The sequence below is a fragment of the Passer domesticus genome, chromosome 14, assembly GCF_036417665.1.
Source record: "Passer domesticus isolate bPasDom1 chromosome 14, bPasDom1.hap1, whole genome shotgun sequence".
NCBI lineage: Eukaryota > Metazoa > Chordata > Aves > Passeriformes > Passeridae > Passer > Passer domesticus.
The window spans coordinates 958,645-975,357 of NC_087487.1; the positions used below are offsets into that span (position 1 = coordinate 958,645).

Genomic DNA, 16,713 nt, shown 5'->3' on the forward strand with positions numbered 1-16,713 from the left:
TCTAGGTGCTGGTGTATACACACACATATACAGGCATACAGTGTATCCCTATAGACAGAGCTGGGGATAGAGAAAAGGGCTGTGTTACTGAATATCTATTTATATATAATATACATACACCTGTGTGGATGAGAGGGGTCTGTGTGCTCTGTGTCGAGATGGCTTGGTGTCCATCACCGTAGGTACAAAGCGCTGCAGGTGAACTGGCTCTAGCTCCGCACGGGCTCTCAGCCGCCTCTGTGCTCTGTCCCTGCAGACAGCGGAGTGCCCGAGGCCGCCCTCTGCGTGGTGACCACGGCCGCCATCGACGTGCACCGGCCCAACGCCTCCTCGGAGCTGTTCACGGTGGAGGTGCCGCTGCGCCTGGGCAGCGCGGGCACCTCGGCCAGCCTCACGTCGGGCAGCGCCTCGCGCTCCACGGTCAGCTCGGGCCCGCGGGGCTGCAGCGAGAGCAGCCAGACGCTGGGCTCGTCCCCGGACTGCAGCGCGGCCTGCGAGGAGCCGCGGCCCGAGGCCGTGCCCGCCCGGCAGCGCGCGGCCCAGGCCGCCGTGCAGGAGCTGCTCTCGTCCCTGTCGGAAGAGGCGCGCCTGGCGCAGAAGGGGCTGGATCCCGTCAACCTGAAGCTGCCCAGCCCGGCCGGCTCGGTGGGGGCCAGCCCCGACCTGGGCCACCGGCTCAGCGTCTACAACCGCAGGAACCAGGAGAGTCTGGATGTCTTCCAGCTCAAGCCGCTCCTCGACTGCCCCCAGGGTGCCCCCACGATTGAGGAGAAGTACGGGGCGCTGGGGCCCCCAGAGCCACGGCTGGGCAGGGTTCCTGAGGCATAGGCTCGGGGGGCTCCTGTGGGGACGCGCTCACCACGCTGGCCCACAGGCTGCCACAGCTGGGGCGGCGGTGCTGAACACAACCTGCGGCCTGGGCACGGCCAGCATCGCCTCTGCTCCCCAGCGTCGGCGGCATGCGACCCTCCTGCCCTGCCACCAGCTCTGGCCAGCTGGGACCTACAGGGGCCACCTGGGAACAATGGACCTTCCAGCAGCCCTAGGGCAGTATGGACCCACGGGGCCTGGAGGGACAAACAGACTGTGCCGGGCACACCATGGAACTTCCATCAGTCCAGGGCCAGCACAGCGCTGGGGCAGGACGGAGCTGCTGGACAGCTTGGGCCCAGCCTGACCCTGCCCAGGGGCTGAGCGTGACTGGGAGGGGTGTGGAGATGGGAATAAACACTGACAAACACAGCCAGCCTCCTGCCTTGTATTGCTCCTGCCTTCTTCTCTTACCTGCTTTCCCTGTCTTGCTTTCTTCCACCCCACCGCTCCACGTGCCATGCAACTGACCACCAAAAAACCCCCCCCACAAAAAACAACCATCCCAACACCGCAGTGACTGACCCCACCTCTTTCCAGTAAAATCCTTTATTTGCCCTTACTCCACAGTGCCGGGTCCCGTCACCAGCGCTCACTTCTTCTTCAGGAGCTTCGTCATCTCTGGCACCGCCTGCAAACACCAGTGCCAGGGTAGTGCACGTTCCCCTCTGACCCCCACACACTCGCCCTGTGCAGTTCCCAGCCCTGCAATTACACTGCCCACCCTCCCAGCACAGCACTCCAGGCTCACAGCACTCCCCACTTCTCTCCTGCTGAATAAAGCCTCTTAATTATTTAAGAGAGCTACATTTCCATTAGGTGGAAATAATGCATTCGTACAAAATTTATTAAGGAAATTGTCTACATGGTGTTTCTTCAGAATGTGACTTTGTCCCTGGCTCACAAAGAGGCCCGTGCTCACCACGGAGCCAGCGGGCATTATTTCAGGAATGGCATTAAGTGCTGGCAGAGTTTCTGCCCGTGCCTCCACAGACATGACACTCCCGCCTCTCCCACGTGTGGCCACACACAGGCCTGGGACAGGGCGGGCTCGGAGCTCCAGTGGGAACTGCAGGCTCCTCCTGGGCATCAGGCAGTGAGGCAGCAAGCCCAGGCACAAACAGGCACACCTCCTGCCAACTCTCTACTGCCAAACTTTATGAAGCTTTAAAATGTACACAAGCACCTATGTGTGGTTATTTCCAAAATGGTTCAACCTCAGGGAACTGGAACTGATGCAGGCTGGCTGTGACACTCCCCCCAACACAACCTACTTGCAGGGATTTGATTTTAAGCATGCAAATCATGACATCAGAAAGCAAATTTTTAAACAACAACCCAAACACGCTCACACAGACATCATTAACTCTCATTAGTTTGTATTATGTAAGCTCCTGTCAGCTCTCCCAAAGTTACCCTGCACATCAAGTTTAGCCTCACCTGAAATAAGTCTGCTACCAGTCCATAGTCTGCCACTTGGAAAATGGGAGCTTCTGGATCCTTGTTAATAGCAACAATGGTCTGCAAGCAAAGGTAAAGCACCATATGAATCTAGGTATTGATCATCCTCGGGGGCTGGATTACAGGCCAGGTCTTAGCCAGGAAATGGGCTATATTCTCTCCAAGGCCCCAGAAGTGGAAAAATATTAAATGCCCAGATAAATCTTCTATCTCAAAAACAAGCACCTCCTTCCCTCCACACAGACCACAGTTCCCCTGAAAAAAAGAAAAACCAACCCCTCCCTTCCCTGCTCATCATACACATCTCTGCTATCTTTCCCTGTTGAAAAACATAGAAAAAAATTACTACAAAGGATTATCTGCACATTCTAAGCTGCACCACTGCAGAACTAACATGGAGGCAGCAGTTACAACAAGCACAATAAACCCTGCCCAAAGGCCTCTGTACTTACAATGGGACAGCTTTTAGTTTGTCACACAATAGAAAACAGCACAACAAATCTCAACACAATGATCTAGAAAACGTCTTGGTTTAATAAACCCTGCCCTACACTGAATCATCCTTAACTGCCTGTGACAGCTCCCAGCAAGATAAGCATGGGGGGTGTCCTCATCAAAATCTGCAACAGGATGGGGAGCACTCCACAGAGGAGGGAGAAGGATCCTGAATAAACCCAGCAGCTCTCAGGAGGAGCCTGACACCCAGAAGGGGCCTGGAGCACAGCACTGGGGCAGTGCCTGCCCTCCACACCAACAATGGTTTGGGGCAGCTCAGGCACACACTGCCACACCAGGGAACCCCCCACGGGCTGTTCACTCCCTGCACTCAGCCCAACACAATCATGGCTCGGTAAGCAGGGCCCAGTGGCAGTAACTCAAAAAGAAACCTTCACAAATCCTGTGGTTTTAGGCCCCCAGAAATGTTATTTGTTGGCCATTTGTCCCCTGAGCGTCCCTGTAGAAGACCCCACCCCACATGCAGGCAGGCAGTCCCAGAGCCCTGCCCCAGCTCATAGCCAAGGACATGCAAGTGCTGCAGCAATGCTGCCCTTGAAATGTTCTCCCCAGAGCTCTACTCTTTTACAGAGTTTTACTTCAGTTGCCCCTCTCTGCAAATGCAAGCCTCCCCAGACAAGCTGCAGGGCAGGAAGCAAATCCAGGCTGTGATCCCTGAGGGTACTGGCCCAGTAAAGACTTTTCTGACCCTTCTGAGGCCCTGCCATTCCTTGCACAACCATCCACAGGGGCTGATGCTGAAGCCCAGCCAAGGCCAGCACCACAGGGGCTGCCAGCTCTGTCCTTAGCACAAAAATAATTAACAAATTGCTTGCAAAACTGTCTGAAGCTTTGGTTTGGCAGCTTAGTCCTTCCTCTGCCTCCTTTACCTGAAGTGACTTCAGTAAGATTTGGTTCCCTACCTCATTGCTAACTCAGGTAGCAGCAAAAGCACCACCCTGCTCACAATGGAACTTTGTGAGTTAATCTTTTCTGAGTAAGAAAAGATAGGGGAACTCTCATGAGGGAATTAGAAATAAGCAAAGAAAGCAACAACAACTTTTCAGGTCTCCTCAAAAGCTGCATTTTCTACCTTGCTGTAAAAGAACAAATAAATTATACATTTCACTTGGTAGTAAGCATCTGACTGCTTTGGAAAACATATCCTGAAGTGTGCAAGTTCACAATGCCAGATAATTAAGAGTGCTGAGGGAGGACAGGGGACACTCCAGAGAGCTCCCATGGCTGCAGAATTCTTTGTTTGGGAAAACTGGATCTTCTTCATAACTACCCCACCTAAATGCTTTACCTAAAAGGAAGGCAGAACACATTCCACATACCAATAACTAAATCTGAATTTTACAACAGACACATTAGCTTACACTAAAAAGCTCAGATATGGGAGAAATTGAAGGGTTAAATAAGCATCTCATATGAACAAATTTCATCTGTCATTATTTCTCACAGCAGAATACCTCAAAATATCAAACATGCCTTTGGAAAAGCCATAAAAGCAGAGGTTTTGCTGTTACAGCACAAGATAATATCACTGCTCAGTGTTTTTGTAACAAAAGAAATTCTGGATCAAGGCAGAAGTTCCCAGTGCTGCTGGCAGCCTTAACTGAGATGAGGCAGCAGATAAACACCAAGAGGGTCACCTGGAGCTTCCAGTATCCAGCTCTCAGGCAGTGGCTGCTGCTCTCCACAGCTGCCCCTCTCCTCACTCAGCCAAGGGCACAGCTGGAGACTGAATGCCCCAGACAAAGGCACCTGTGGCCAGCAGTGCCAGGGGAGCCCAGGTGCCCTGGCAGCAGTGCCGTGCCTGCACTCCCCCTCTGCTGCACTGCAAGCAGGAATGTGGCAGAGACTGTGGCAGTGCTGCCCACCAAAGCCCTTGGGAATACCGTGCCACAATTCCCACTTCTCAGGAGACACCTTCACCCCTGCCCATCACACACCCTTAACATCTTGAATTTTGGTTGGGTTTTTTTCCAGTACATCAACTAATACTAACACCACTCAGGTCCCTGCTTTTAGAAAGCTTAGCATTTCCCTCCAAAATATTTATATAATACATGAGAAAAAGGAATGGTCAGAAAGCAGAGATCATCCTAACATGCAGGCTGGTTTGTGAGGACAATTACCAGTCACAAACTCACTGGTCTGTCACTGGTTAAACACAAGAAACTACCTGAAAAGTCTTGCAACCCTTTTCCTCAGCTTTGTAAGCTATTCAAAATTGTGCCTTGGTTAAGTTCATTCTCTGAAAATAGAAAAAAAAATACATAGCCTTTTTGAAAGAATTACTGTGGGAGGCAGGACCTCCAGTTTTTGATGTCTGCCATTTCATAGTATCAATCAGCAGGTAACTGCTCCTCTTTTCAAACACTGCACTGTGGGCCAAACTGGCAACTCCAATTTAGGATTATTTGCTTTGGCAGCCAATGAGTTAAACCTTTTAAAGTTTTACTGCCGTTTTATTGCAGGTTTCCATTTGAATGGCTAAATGCAGGAATGTCAGAGACATCTTTTACTTTATGGAATAGTAAGTTCATAATTCAAATTGTGCATTGTTATGCATGAATTAATATGTCATAGTCTGGAATAAAGGCAAATGGAACTATGGTATAGAATTCAGGCATATGTGCTTTGGGTTGGGCTTTTTTAAGCAAAGTCAATTAGCTGCTTCCACTGATCACTTTGGGTTGTAGTGCAAAGGTTTTTCTACCCCATGAGATGTTTTGCCACAGTATCTTTTTTTGTCAAAGAGTGTTTTAAAGCAGCACGAAATACGGAAACCATCTAAAGCACTGATGCAAAAGCAAGGGAGTCAGCTCACTTCCTTTCTCAGAAATCTCTTCTGGTACATCCACCTTCACATACCTTGCTGTCTTTCATTCCAGCCAAGTGTTGGATTGCTCCAGATATTCCCACAGCAATGTAAAGTTCCTAGGAAAAAACAAGAGAGAGACGTTTTTGGTCACCACACCACAGTCTCACTCAGCTCTCACAAACCTTAATCCAAATCAATTACATGCAGCAGTTTTTACATTACAGTAGTTTCCAATACTACAGGCAGCTGATGTTTGGTTCCCTTCCCCACCTGGGGATGCAATGTGACTGCAAAAGGAGAATCCCAAAGGAGCATCTAGCAAAGACAGATTAGGGGAAAAAAATAAACAAAGTCTGCATCAAAAACATATGACACTGCTCAGCTAAAGGCCAGAGCAATCCATGTTCTCCAGACCCTGGAGATTCCCAGTGCAAATATTAAGGAAGATAACCCAGAGATGGATAATGCAGCTCTGAAGAGCAAACCAGGGCTCTTCTTCAAAGCCCCCCAGAGCCTTTACCTAAGATAGAATGCTCAAACTGCAATTCAGGTGTTAGGCTTTGAAAGGTTCCCCAAAGAGCAGGATGAACCTTTGGGGGCTGGTGCCCTGCACACCTGAGTTTGTGTTCCTCACCTCAAGCCTCCCTTCCCCACTCCCACACGGGAGGAGTGCAGAGGCACACCAGCCACACCAACAGCTCTGCACTTCCAGCTTCACATCTCCAAAGAGTCCCACAGTCAAAAGAGATTGCAATTTACAGGTAAATAGATCTGTGTCAGCTGTTTTATGTCAGCTGAAAACTGTTACTTCTCCTTGGGCTGAAAGTCATCCAGTCTATCATCTACCCAAAACCAAGGGTACTTCAGAGCCCTGACAGTTCTTCCAGACAGAGCTGAACTCTGTAGCTAACTAATGTTACAGAAGAAAACTAAAGAAAGCACTTTTCACCAACTCATTCAGTAACAGAAAATTAACACATAAATTTAGTTAGGGGCTCATCTACCAACAGCAGTCAAAAGGTGGTATTCACATGTGCTTATAGAAGACACAGCCCCAAATACTAACATAATTTCTCTTTTTAAAATACCAAGGGTATTACATATCTAAGAAAATATAAATCTAATTTAACTCAATAAATAATATTGGGAGGCCACAGGGAGGGCAAGAGGGTCAAAACCAATCTTACCACTGTGCAGCTGAAACTGCATTACAGTTGAGTGGCTTTTAGCATGGCAGAGCCAAGCCCAGCTGTGGGACATGCACAGAGCTACACAGGAGTGGCAAACAAAGGTGCTCAACCACAGACCCACAGAGGCTTCTGCCACACAGGCCTCAGAGTCATTACATCAATTAAAGAAAAAAATGCTTTCTGATGTTTCTCCAACCACAGACTCTGCTCACTATGTTTGGTGTTTTTTGGTTTTTTTAATAGGAATAGAGAAATTAAATTTATGGAGTTCTTCTGTATTTTTATAAAAAACTCTCTCGCGTAAAAACTGAAGAGGAGGGGAAATAAAGCAGAAACAAAGTATTTCCTATCAAAAAGGCTTCCTTTGAAACATGGAATCTAGTCCATGTACTTCCACAAAACCACGCAGCTGGTGAACACACTCAGAAACTCCTTGGCCTCAGCAGGCTTTTACCAAGTGGATTACTATTGGAGGTCAATCCATTTTAACCACAGCTGCAATGTAACCTAATATGTCCACATTAGAACTCATGGCAAGAATGCAATATTTTAATTATACCAAATAAAAGAACAGATGTTACAGCAGAAATTATTCTAACATCATGCTGTCTTTAATACAAGTTCTTTTTAAAGACACATTACCGTAATTTGATTTTTTTTGAGAGCAATTCATTAAGTGCCAGTCATCCAGACTACCAGATACTCTTATCAGTCTGCTTAACATTGTGAAGTTCAATCTTTGGAAAGAATCCAGCTAACCAGGAGCCAGATGCCTATGAATATATTCTATTAAAATATCTAGGAAAGACAAGGATGTTTCATTAAAAGGACATTTGTAAATCACCAGGCTTGTCTAAAAGCACTTATTATGCAACCAGGCCATGGCCTTCTAGGTTATGTGCTTTTGGCTCCCTGGCTCAGACAAGTGGTCCTGCCAGTCAGCTCTAACCCTGACAGCAGATCACCTCAGCAATGTTTCCACAGAGAGTGCACAGGACAGCAGGGTTCTCAGCAACACTTCTGTGCTGGCAAAGGGACAGGACTGCTGAAATCTTAGTTTTAATCTATTCTGCAGTTCAGTAGGAGGGACCCAAAGGAACCACAATGTCTAAATGATAAAGCTTCAGGACTGTTCACTGCTGTCCTGAGAAGAATTCAACTGGTCATCCAGAGAGGACATAAAGCACTGAGAAATTCAAATCCTTATTTATTTTCAGAGTAATAGCCTTGTTTTGATGTTTTCCCTGAAATCACCAAGTTCTGTCAGGCCTTCTGCTGAGTCCTGCCATTGCTGTGTCAAAGCCCCAGGTCAGGACTGTAGCCCCACGCCCTGTGAAGCAGGGGAGGCAGCTTTGAAGGGCTCCCTTGCAGAGGGTGCTGGGCCATGGCAGCGGGCTCTGCAAGGAGCTCTGGGTCCCTCAGAGCTCCCCTGGCCAGGACACCCAGGCAAGGCACAGAGCAAATGCACCCGAGCCTGGGGCACACCTCTCAGGGGCCAGACATGGCTTTACACCAACGTCAAGTTCCAGCTTTTTGGAACCCTGGAAGTTGCTCTAATTACTGCTGCCAGGCAGCTGATGCACAGCCCCCAGTTACAGGCACTTACAGCAAAGTCCAGGACATGGAGCAGCATTTGTCAACTCCCTAGAGCTGGGCACAGGCAGATTTCCACTGAAGGGCTGCTGCCAGCACTGGGCCACACGAGAACAGGCAACAAAACAGCACACACATATTCCAGAGCAAAGGGTTCACAGCACTGTGAACAAATGAAGTGCCAAAAGCAACTGAAGTCAAGGAAGTAAACGTTCTGGTGGTATATGGACAGGACATCAGCTTAGAAAATTGTCTTGGCTCCCAGTAACTTCATTTCACAGAGGAAATACTGTACAAACATCACAGCCATGCCACAAATACTTTTATGCAGTTGCTGGCAGACATCAGTACAGGGAAAGGACACCAGAGAAGAGAGCTGATGGCAAGGAGGAGCAGGATGGAGGGAACACATGGCACGGGACACTGAATGCACCAAACAGGCAAGACTCTGCAAAGCAGAGCCCAGGGAGGCACCAGCACTCCAGATGTGCTGCTGGGAGGGCTCAGGGCATCAGCAGTGGGCAGATGTGGAGGGGGTCACCAGCACCCACGAGGCTTCTCCCAAGGGCCACAGCAGCAAGCCGAGGTGACTCTGCCAGCAAACAGGCACAGAGGCCAAGGGGCTTCCATCTGTCCTGCACAACACTGGTGCAGGCAGGACTCTGACACAGACCTCCACGTTTATAAGCACAAAAATGTGGCATCACAACCACCCCAAAAACCCCCCCAAACTCCAACTCCCAAACTGATCCTATTCAAAGTCAGGATTCCAAATCAAAAATCCACTTTCTCAGTTGCTAGTTATTCATCTAGACTTACATTTTTCAAACAGAAATTACCATGGTATGTCTTTGAGTCATTACATGCTAATCATTAAAATGAAAAAAAAAAAAACCCCTTGGCCATTCCCTGAACTCTATTTCTGCTTCAGACATACCCAGCCTATTCACTGGCAGACTTCACATGCACAAACCTGCACACCTGGCCCCAGAATCCATACAGCCAGTTACATGCTGTTTGGACAAATGCACAGGAGTGCTGTATGTGGATGACTGCAATTACCAACATACCAATGCAGTTATTTTCCTGTGCATACAGACTCCTGCAATTATTTATAGAATAATTTGTGCCATATGATATTACTTCATTTATACTTACGAGAATATTTAAATATGCCTTAGGCTGCCTTGGGGCAGTTAAGGGACATTTGCTTAAGAGAACTACCAGAACAGTTTTTATTTCAACTCCAGAGCCTTTGAATGGTGCTGGGACAGCCCACAGGGCAGCCACAGGTGCTCCACAAGCTGAGGTAGCTACTTTGCAAGCATGTTGTCAGCTGCTATTGATTTTTATGACAATTTCTGAATTATGCTGAAAACCCCCAACACACATCAATTTATCATCCTACCACTGGCATGCTTTTAAACAGGCTGGTTTAATAAACCCCTGTGGCATACACACTATTTTTAAAGGCAGTTCAGATATTTTATTTTTTCTGCAAGAGTGAAAGGACAATGAAATTAGGAAGAAATCTTTGTGATCAAAATTGCTTTGTACAAGAGATTCCTTTCACTTACAAGCTATTAGGCCAATAAAATATTTTCTGGCTTGACAGGAGATCATGCCTATTGCACTGTACATCACACACTTCTCCAGTATGTACAGCTTTGGTGCAGCTGAACCCACTCCATTCAGGAAGCACACATCACTAAACTAGAGCCCAACTGCAGTTTCTTTTTCACTTTAAGACCCTTTGATCAGCCAAGCTGTGTAATTACTCTTAAGCGTGGCTAGGGTGTCTGCTGGAGTGCAGGGCCATACAGCAATTTTTTCCCCCTCTCTCCAGGGAAAAGCACATCAATTGCTTTCAGCTAAATGCACTCACATATGAATATTTTAGTACAATTTAATGTTTCTGCACCAACCCCAAAGGAGCAGAGCATCAATTTGTGAACATAGTTTTCTTGGAGTTAAAAGCTACACTGGATAATGCAGGATGAAAGGGGTTGTCAATCCTTAGCTTTTTAGCAAGTCACAGAAAGACAGTCTGTAAATCCAGTCCCAGCTGCATACAAACAGCTCTCTAAAGTTTGCCACCATAAAGCTACTTTTCAACAATAGTGAATTATCAGAGGAGATATTCCAAAAACATTTACCCAAGCACAGTTGGTTTTCCCAATGCTATTCCCATCTGCCACCTACCTAGCAGCCCCAACCATTTATACCATGCAAAGTGCACCTGCTGGTCTGTCAATAACACCCAAAACCTGATGTACAAATAACACACTCCTACAAGGCACTGAGCTGAGCAGAGCCAAAATGATGTACCACGCTTTTTGAAGAGAGAAACTGTTTTATCTCAATGTTCCCTTGTATGTGCAACAAATGAGGAAGTAATTAAGATCTTATCATTGATAGCAAAGAATAGAACATTTTTTCCAGACAAGAGGAGTGACAATTCTCATGATGCCAAGGGAACTAATTAGTTAGTTCTGTTGTTAGTAATTTTAGGTAAGGGCCAGAGAACAAAAAAGAAGAAAAATACTAGAATAAAATATGCCTTGTTTCACTTTCCTTATGCTTCCTCACAAGAGAGTGAAGTGAAACAGCAGATAAGGCAATCTGAACAAGCAAAGGATCCCTAAGAAAGTGATGGGAATTAACACTCAAGGACAGTTAGCATTCACTTATTACAAAGAAAGAGAAAATACAGGAATTATGTAAATGATGTGATACTGTGCCTCTCCCCTCCTGCTACTCCCAAAGCAAGATGACAACTACTAAGTGCTAAAAAGCCACTCATTGCAGTGAAAGGGATGCTCAGTAAAATACTGGGGCACAGAGAGGCTCAGAAAGGATCCCATCCTCTTCTAGAAGAGGGGAGCACTAAGAATTCCAGCATTCTTACACAGCTTTGGTGCCTTTCAAGTGAACCAACACCTCACTCCTCAGGGTCTCAACTGAAGCTGCACCTCTAACATGCTTTCCTTTCCTCTCATTATTACTCCCTTGTCAGGTTCCTTCAATCTCTTACAGCCAGAGAGATCCTCTAGCATGAAGCTGAAGCAGTGAAGCCAAGCAGTTTCCTCCTGGCCATCACATCAGACCTGCACTGAGTTCCCCTCTGCGTTGCCCAGATGAGGTTTCTCAGTGCATGCACCTGCCTTCTGTGCAATCAAGACACATTCTAGCACAATCATTTAATCCAGTGTCAATTATTGCTACAGCACATATTTCCTAACTTCTGCCTTCCTGAGTTTTCCACCTCAGTTTCTTGTCATCTATTTAGTTTCATACCCAATGCTGAAAGTAACAAGAGAGCAGCAACTGAACACCTTAAAAAAATTAAATTAAAAAAATAAAGTTGTTTTGCCAGCTAGGAAATCCTACAGCAGAAACTAAGGCAGCTCTAGTGTTAGACCCTGAAAGAGGACCAGTTTTAGAAGAGTGAAGATTTAAACTCTGAAGAGATTAAATTAGAAGAACATATTTCAGGCAGCAGCTGATCCTTCACAAGGTCAGAGGATAACAATATACACACACACTTGCCAAAAAAGCACCTCTCAGTGTCACTGAGGTTCTGGCTGTTTTCTGGGGACAAGGATAATCCCAGTACAAGCCCACCTTCCTTCAAAACCTGAGGGAAGAATATAATTAATTAGAATAGGCTGCAAGGGAAAATCTGGGAAGCCATGGGAACAGTTTGGGCATTTGAAGACAGCTGCCAGGTGGCACTGCAGTGCAGGACTGCCCACCTGGACCATGGGTGCTGCAGAGAAGTGCCCAGCTCCCACCCATCCCCAGCAGCCCTGGGAATGCTGGCTCAGGGGCACTGGACCCCCACCACAGACCATCAGCCCCAGTCCCCCTTGCCAGCCTGCACTGCACAGCCACAGCAACCACAGGAGCCAGGAGAGGTTCAGAGCAGCTGCTTTCCTTTCTCACAAGTCAGAGTTTGTTCTTTGATCGAATATCAGACAAACAAGTTCCTGAGACAGATTACACACTGTTTTGCATGTTAGAAATGTTGCTAATTATGCCTTGGGCAAGGAAAGCTAATACTGAACTAATAAATCAAGCATTCATGTTTCATTTACCAGTTTTAAATAACTGAAAAAAAACACTTTTTACTTTCTTTCTTTCTTTTCCACACCTGTTTTGTTCTTGTTTCATTCTTTGTGAACATGAGAGAAAGAACTGGGAAGATTTTTACTGTGGAAAGTAACACCCCTGACTATTTGAAATTTCTTACATAAAAATAGAGTTACTCTGGGGCAATGGTGTTAGGCTTGAATTAAGAATATCCAGTTAGTATTTTCTAATTGGATATACTTAATTAATATTTAGTAGTAAGCACTCACAGGAAGGATATTTTTATCCAAACTCAGCTAATTTTAACGTTCTTACAAGTTCTTTTTCCTTAAACAGAAACTATATACAGTACTTAACCTGGGAATCAAATTTCATTTTTCTGCAGGTGTTTTTCCCACTATTTCTTATATGCAGGAAGAAATAGTGGGATATATAAGAAATATAAGAAATAGTGGGAAATAGTGGGAAAAACTGGCTAAGTGTAAAAAATATGCTAAAACGACTGTCACTGATTAAAGACACTGAATATACTAAACTGCTTTTTTTAATTAGGAAGAAAACATTTTGTATTTTAATATATCCACTTATGTCTAAAAATTTTCTTCCCTCTCATCAAATAATACAAATCAGCCTTCTCTTCCATAAGACAGAATGTTCAAATAGGAGCTGCAATCACCTGAAAGCAAGAGGTTAAAAAAATGTACTAACAGAAACAAAAATAATACACTGAATATTTTAACAACTAGACTAAAATTGTACAAAAGAAAAATTGCCAAAGATCCAGTCAAAACCCAACAATATACATAAACACCAACATGAACAACACCTTGAAGTTTACCAGACCAAGGCTACTTTGGAAAAGCAGATGTGCTGTGTAGAACTAGGGCTCAAACAGACAAAAGGTGAAATCTGTGCTCTTTAATTAACTGCATTCCTCCATCACTTCAGTGAAATGATCTCCAGTTGCCCCTTGAGTGGCAGTGTGTTTGTGTATTAATACCTCAGCATTCTGGAAAGCTGCTGTGCTGTGAGGTTCTTGGGTTCTGTGATGCACTGTCTGGGCTGCACTCTCAAAAAGTGAAACCAGTGACAGAATTATGAGGGACCAATGACCAAGACCACCCTTCCTTCCCCAAATGCACAATGGAAGGCACGGGGAAGGAACAAGCAGCCTTTGCAGTTACGTTATCACCCAGGGATGAGCACAAACACACCCCAGCAGTCACACAGAAAAAGCAGCAGAAGCACCTCCCCTCTTCCTGAGCTTGGAACTAACCCTTGTCCCTCTGCAGTCTCAAGCTGACCCAATTCCAGAGTCCTGGAAAACAATGCATTCCACTCCTCCACTGAGACTGAGACTATTAATAGAAGTGTAAGAGCACACACAAAGATCCTTTCCCATCAGAAGCCAACAGCTGCACAGGAGAAAAAGCCTGGCTCAGACTCCAGAGTTTCTTGTGTCTGAGACTCTTCCCCTGCTTAAAACCCACACACCCAGAGGGCACACACCATGTCAACTCAAAACTGAACACAAAACTCAGGTCTCAGCTACCTTACCTGCCCAGTGTTCAAACCTGCTTTGCAATTCCCCAGACAGAACATCACAAGCTCTCCCTGAACTGACACCGAGCACCTCTCACACAGGGAGAAAGCATCTTCTGAGAACTGCTAAAATAGCCAGTGTCAGCTTGACCTGACAAAAAGAGCTCAGTTCTTCTTCAAGTCAACTCTATTTTCCACTGCAGAGAATCATTTTCTAGCTGAAGTACCAAAAAGACAGTGAAGTAGAATTAGGAATGTTAAATTAAGAATTTGCAGCTTTCAACTGCTTCATATTTAAGATGCCTACCAAACATACAGAAAAATTAAAACCTCTACTCAGCAGCTCTGTGGGCTTAGTATCAATTCAACTTGTACTTCCATTACAATTAACATTCCATACTTTCTATATTTCTAAGGCACTGAATTCTATCCTTGCATGTATTTTAAGATCCAGACTAAATATCTGACATTTGAAAGAAGAGGAATATAATTTCCAGTACTCTGCACAACTCACTATTTAATGAACACTTGTTAAGAAGTGAGATGAGAGAAAAATGCATCAGCCTGCAGACAAATAGAGCACCACACAAGTGTGCCAGTTCAGATCATTTATGACACCAGAGTTTAACACTCATTCATTACTCTTGACTAAAGACTATTTTGTTAAATATTTTGTCCTCTAGAAGAGGACAATGACAACACTGATGTGATCCTATGATGTGGCTTTATGCTCTTACTACTCTCACATGTTGCTATGGGCCATCTGTGGCAAAATACAGCATTGTATCATCATCAAAAAACAGCCTTTTTTGTTTCAACATAATTGTTTATATGCCCTTGACTCTGGAAAGAATGCTCATTGTTGAGCCTTAATACACAAACCAGAGCTGAGCTGTCTTCAAATTAATATTCTCCACCTCATTAATGGATATTTAGGTAGAGAAGAACTAAGGATAGTTAGTCCCTTTGTCATGCCCTTTGAAAATACACATTTAAATGACACTTAGCTTATACCCTAAGCATAAAGAGTTGGGGTGGTATTTATAATCCACAGAAACTCCCAATTTCCTTACACAGCAGAGGTTAATATCACTGCTATCAAGATTTTAGAATTACCTTAGTCTTATCAGGTCTATTTCTCAGAAGGAGTGTTTTGTAGCAGTTGGTTATCACATAGATTTACAGCTTTAAACACTAGCATGTCTAGAAATAGCTCCACTCAGGCCCACAGGGTCATCATCAGATGGCCTGTGATGAGGACTTCAAAAAAAGTAGCAAACAGCCCCATCCACAACTCAAGACAGAAGAAATCAGAACCATGGAACATCTTGTTCAAGAAAATGCAGCAGACAGAGCTGACAACAGAATCACAAGTTCCTGTCTTTGACATCCAAGTATTACTCTATCCTGCTGGATATATTACTAGAAAAATAATGGTCATGGTTTGAATTTCTTAAATTTGCAGCAATGGCAAAGGCAAAACATTTCAGGATCCTATCAAGGCTTTGAACATGCACAGCTTTTTAGTATTATTTAAATTATTACGATTTGGTAAATGCAGCAATTGAAATACGATGAGTCTTTCTATCAAGTTTCAGCTCACTCTTCCCTTCTGGTTTCATTAAGCCACTAACAAGTAAAAGGCTCCTTGGTGCCTTCTGTTGCCATACACAAAGAGCTGCTTACTGAGGGGCAAAAGCTTTACTCCACTGTGGAGCTCAGTGTAGCCCTGACAGAGCAGCAGATCTGAGTGCTGCCCCACGCTGAGCTGAGCTACATTTGTACCTTCTTATTTACAAACACCCAAATGTGCTTCACCTGGCTACAGCTTTCCTGCATGTCCTCGGGTATAAAGGACAATGAAAGACCTCTCAGACTTCTGCACGACAGAAAGCCCCACACAGACACAAAAGACACAGAAATCAGTTCCCTGTGATATAGGGATGCAGAAATAGCAGAAAAATACGCACAGCATGTTATTGCCCAATACTGAGCCATTCAGAGTATGTCCTTCTTGGTATTCCACTCTACAGCAGCCAATCTGCAGATTATCCCTCTCTTCAATTTCTTGCACTTTCATTTCTTACAAAAATTTTGCTTTGACTGTACTGCAATAATTCAGTAACAGCTACTAAAAGTTTTTTAACAATCATCACCTGAAAAAACCCAGAACACACAATTGCAAGAGATCAAGCCACGGATTGATGTAATTTTGAGTTTATGTCAGTAATGACATATCTTAGCATATCAATGCCAGCTGCTAGGAAGCTAAAAAAGGTTCAGGTAGCTATGAAAAAAATGCAGCATGCAAACCCCTAACAAAACTGTGTCAGAACACATCCCATTCACCCAAAGCAGAGATCTCCATCACAGCTTGCTTCTGTCATTTTGTAAACACAAAATGTTACAAGTGACAGTATCACAGTGGGCACGCTGATGTTCCTGTTAGGCCTGGAATTAAGACTCTCTAGGTGCTTTCTGAAGGAAAATGCATGCCAGAAGCATCCCAGCTCTATGATGAGAGACATTTCCATACTTACTGGTGCTACAATTTTGCCCGTCTGTCCGACCTGCATGTCATTAGGAACAAAGCCAGCATCAACAGCTGCACGGGAAGCTCCAACTAGTTGAAAGAAA

General features: G+C 45.1%; 2 protein-coding genes across 5 annotated transcripts in view; one reads left to right on the top strand and one right to left on the bottom strand.

Moving 5' to 3' along the window:
* Positions 1–1,246, top strand: part of TMEM266 (transmembrane protein 266) — an 84,509-nt gene extending 83,263 nt beyond the window's left edge. For all 4 annotated transcript variants that reach the window (XM_064389721.1, XM_064389722.1, XM_064389723.1 and 1 more), the window contains one exon: positions 257–1,246. In XM_064389721.1, coding sequence (XP_064245791.1) covers positions 257–828 — 572 coding nt within the window. In that variant the 3' untranslated portion in view covers positions 829–1,246. The remainder of the gene's footprint in view (positions 1–256) is intronic.
* Positions 1,247–1,403: 157 nt separating this feature from the next.
* ETFA (electron transfer flavoprotein subunit alpha) overlaps positions 1,404–16,713 on the bottom strand; it is a 29,049-nt gene continuing 13,739 nt past the window's right edge. The window contains exons 9-12 of the mRNA XM_064389728.1: positions 16,617–16,699; positions 5,710–5,775; positions 2,311–2,391; positions 1,404–1,501 (exon numbers count right to left, since the gene is read on the bottom strand). Coding sequence (XP_064245798.1) covers positions 1,463–1,501; positions 2,311–2,391; positions 5,710–5,775; positions 16,617–16,699 — 269 coding nt within the window. The 3' untranslated portion in view covers positions 1,404–1,462. The remainder of the gene's footprint in view (positions 1,502–2,310; positions 2,392–5,709; positions 5,776–16,616; positions 16,700–16,713) is intronic.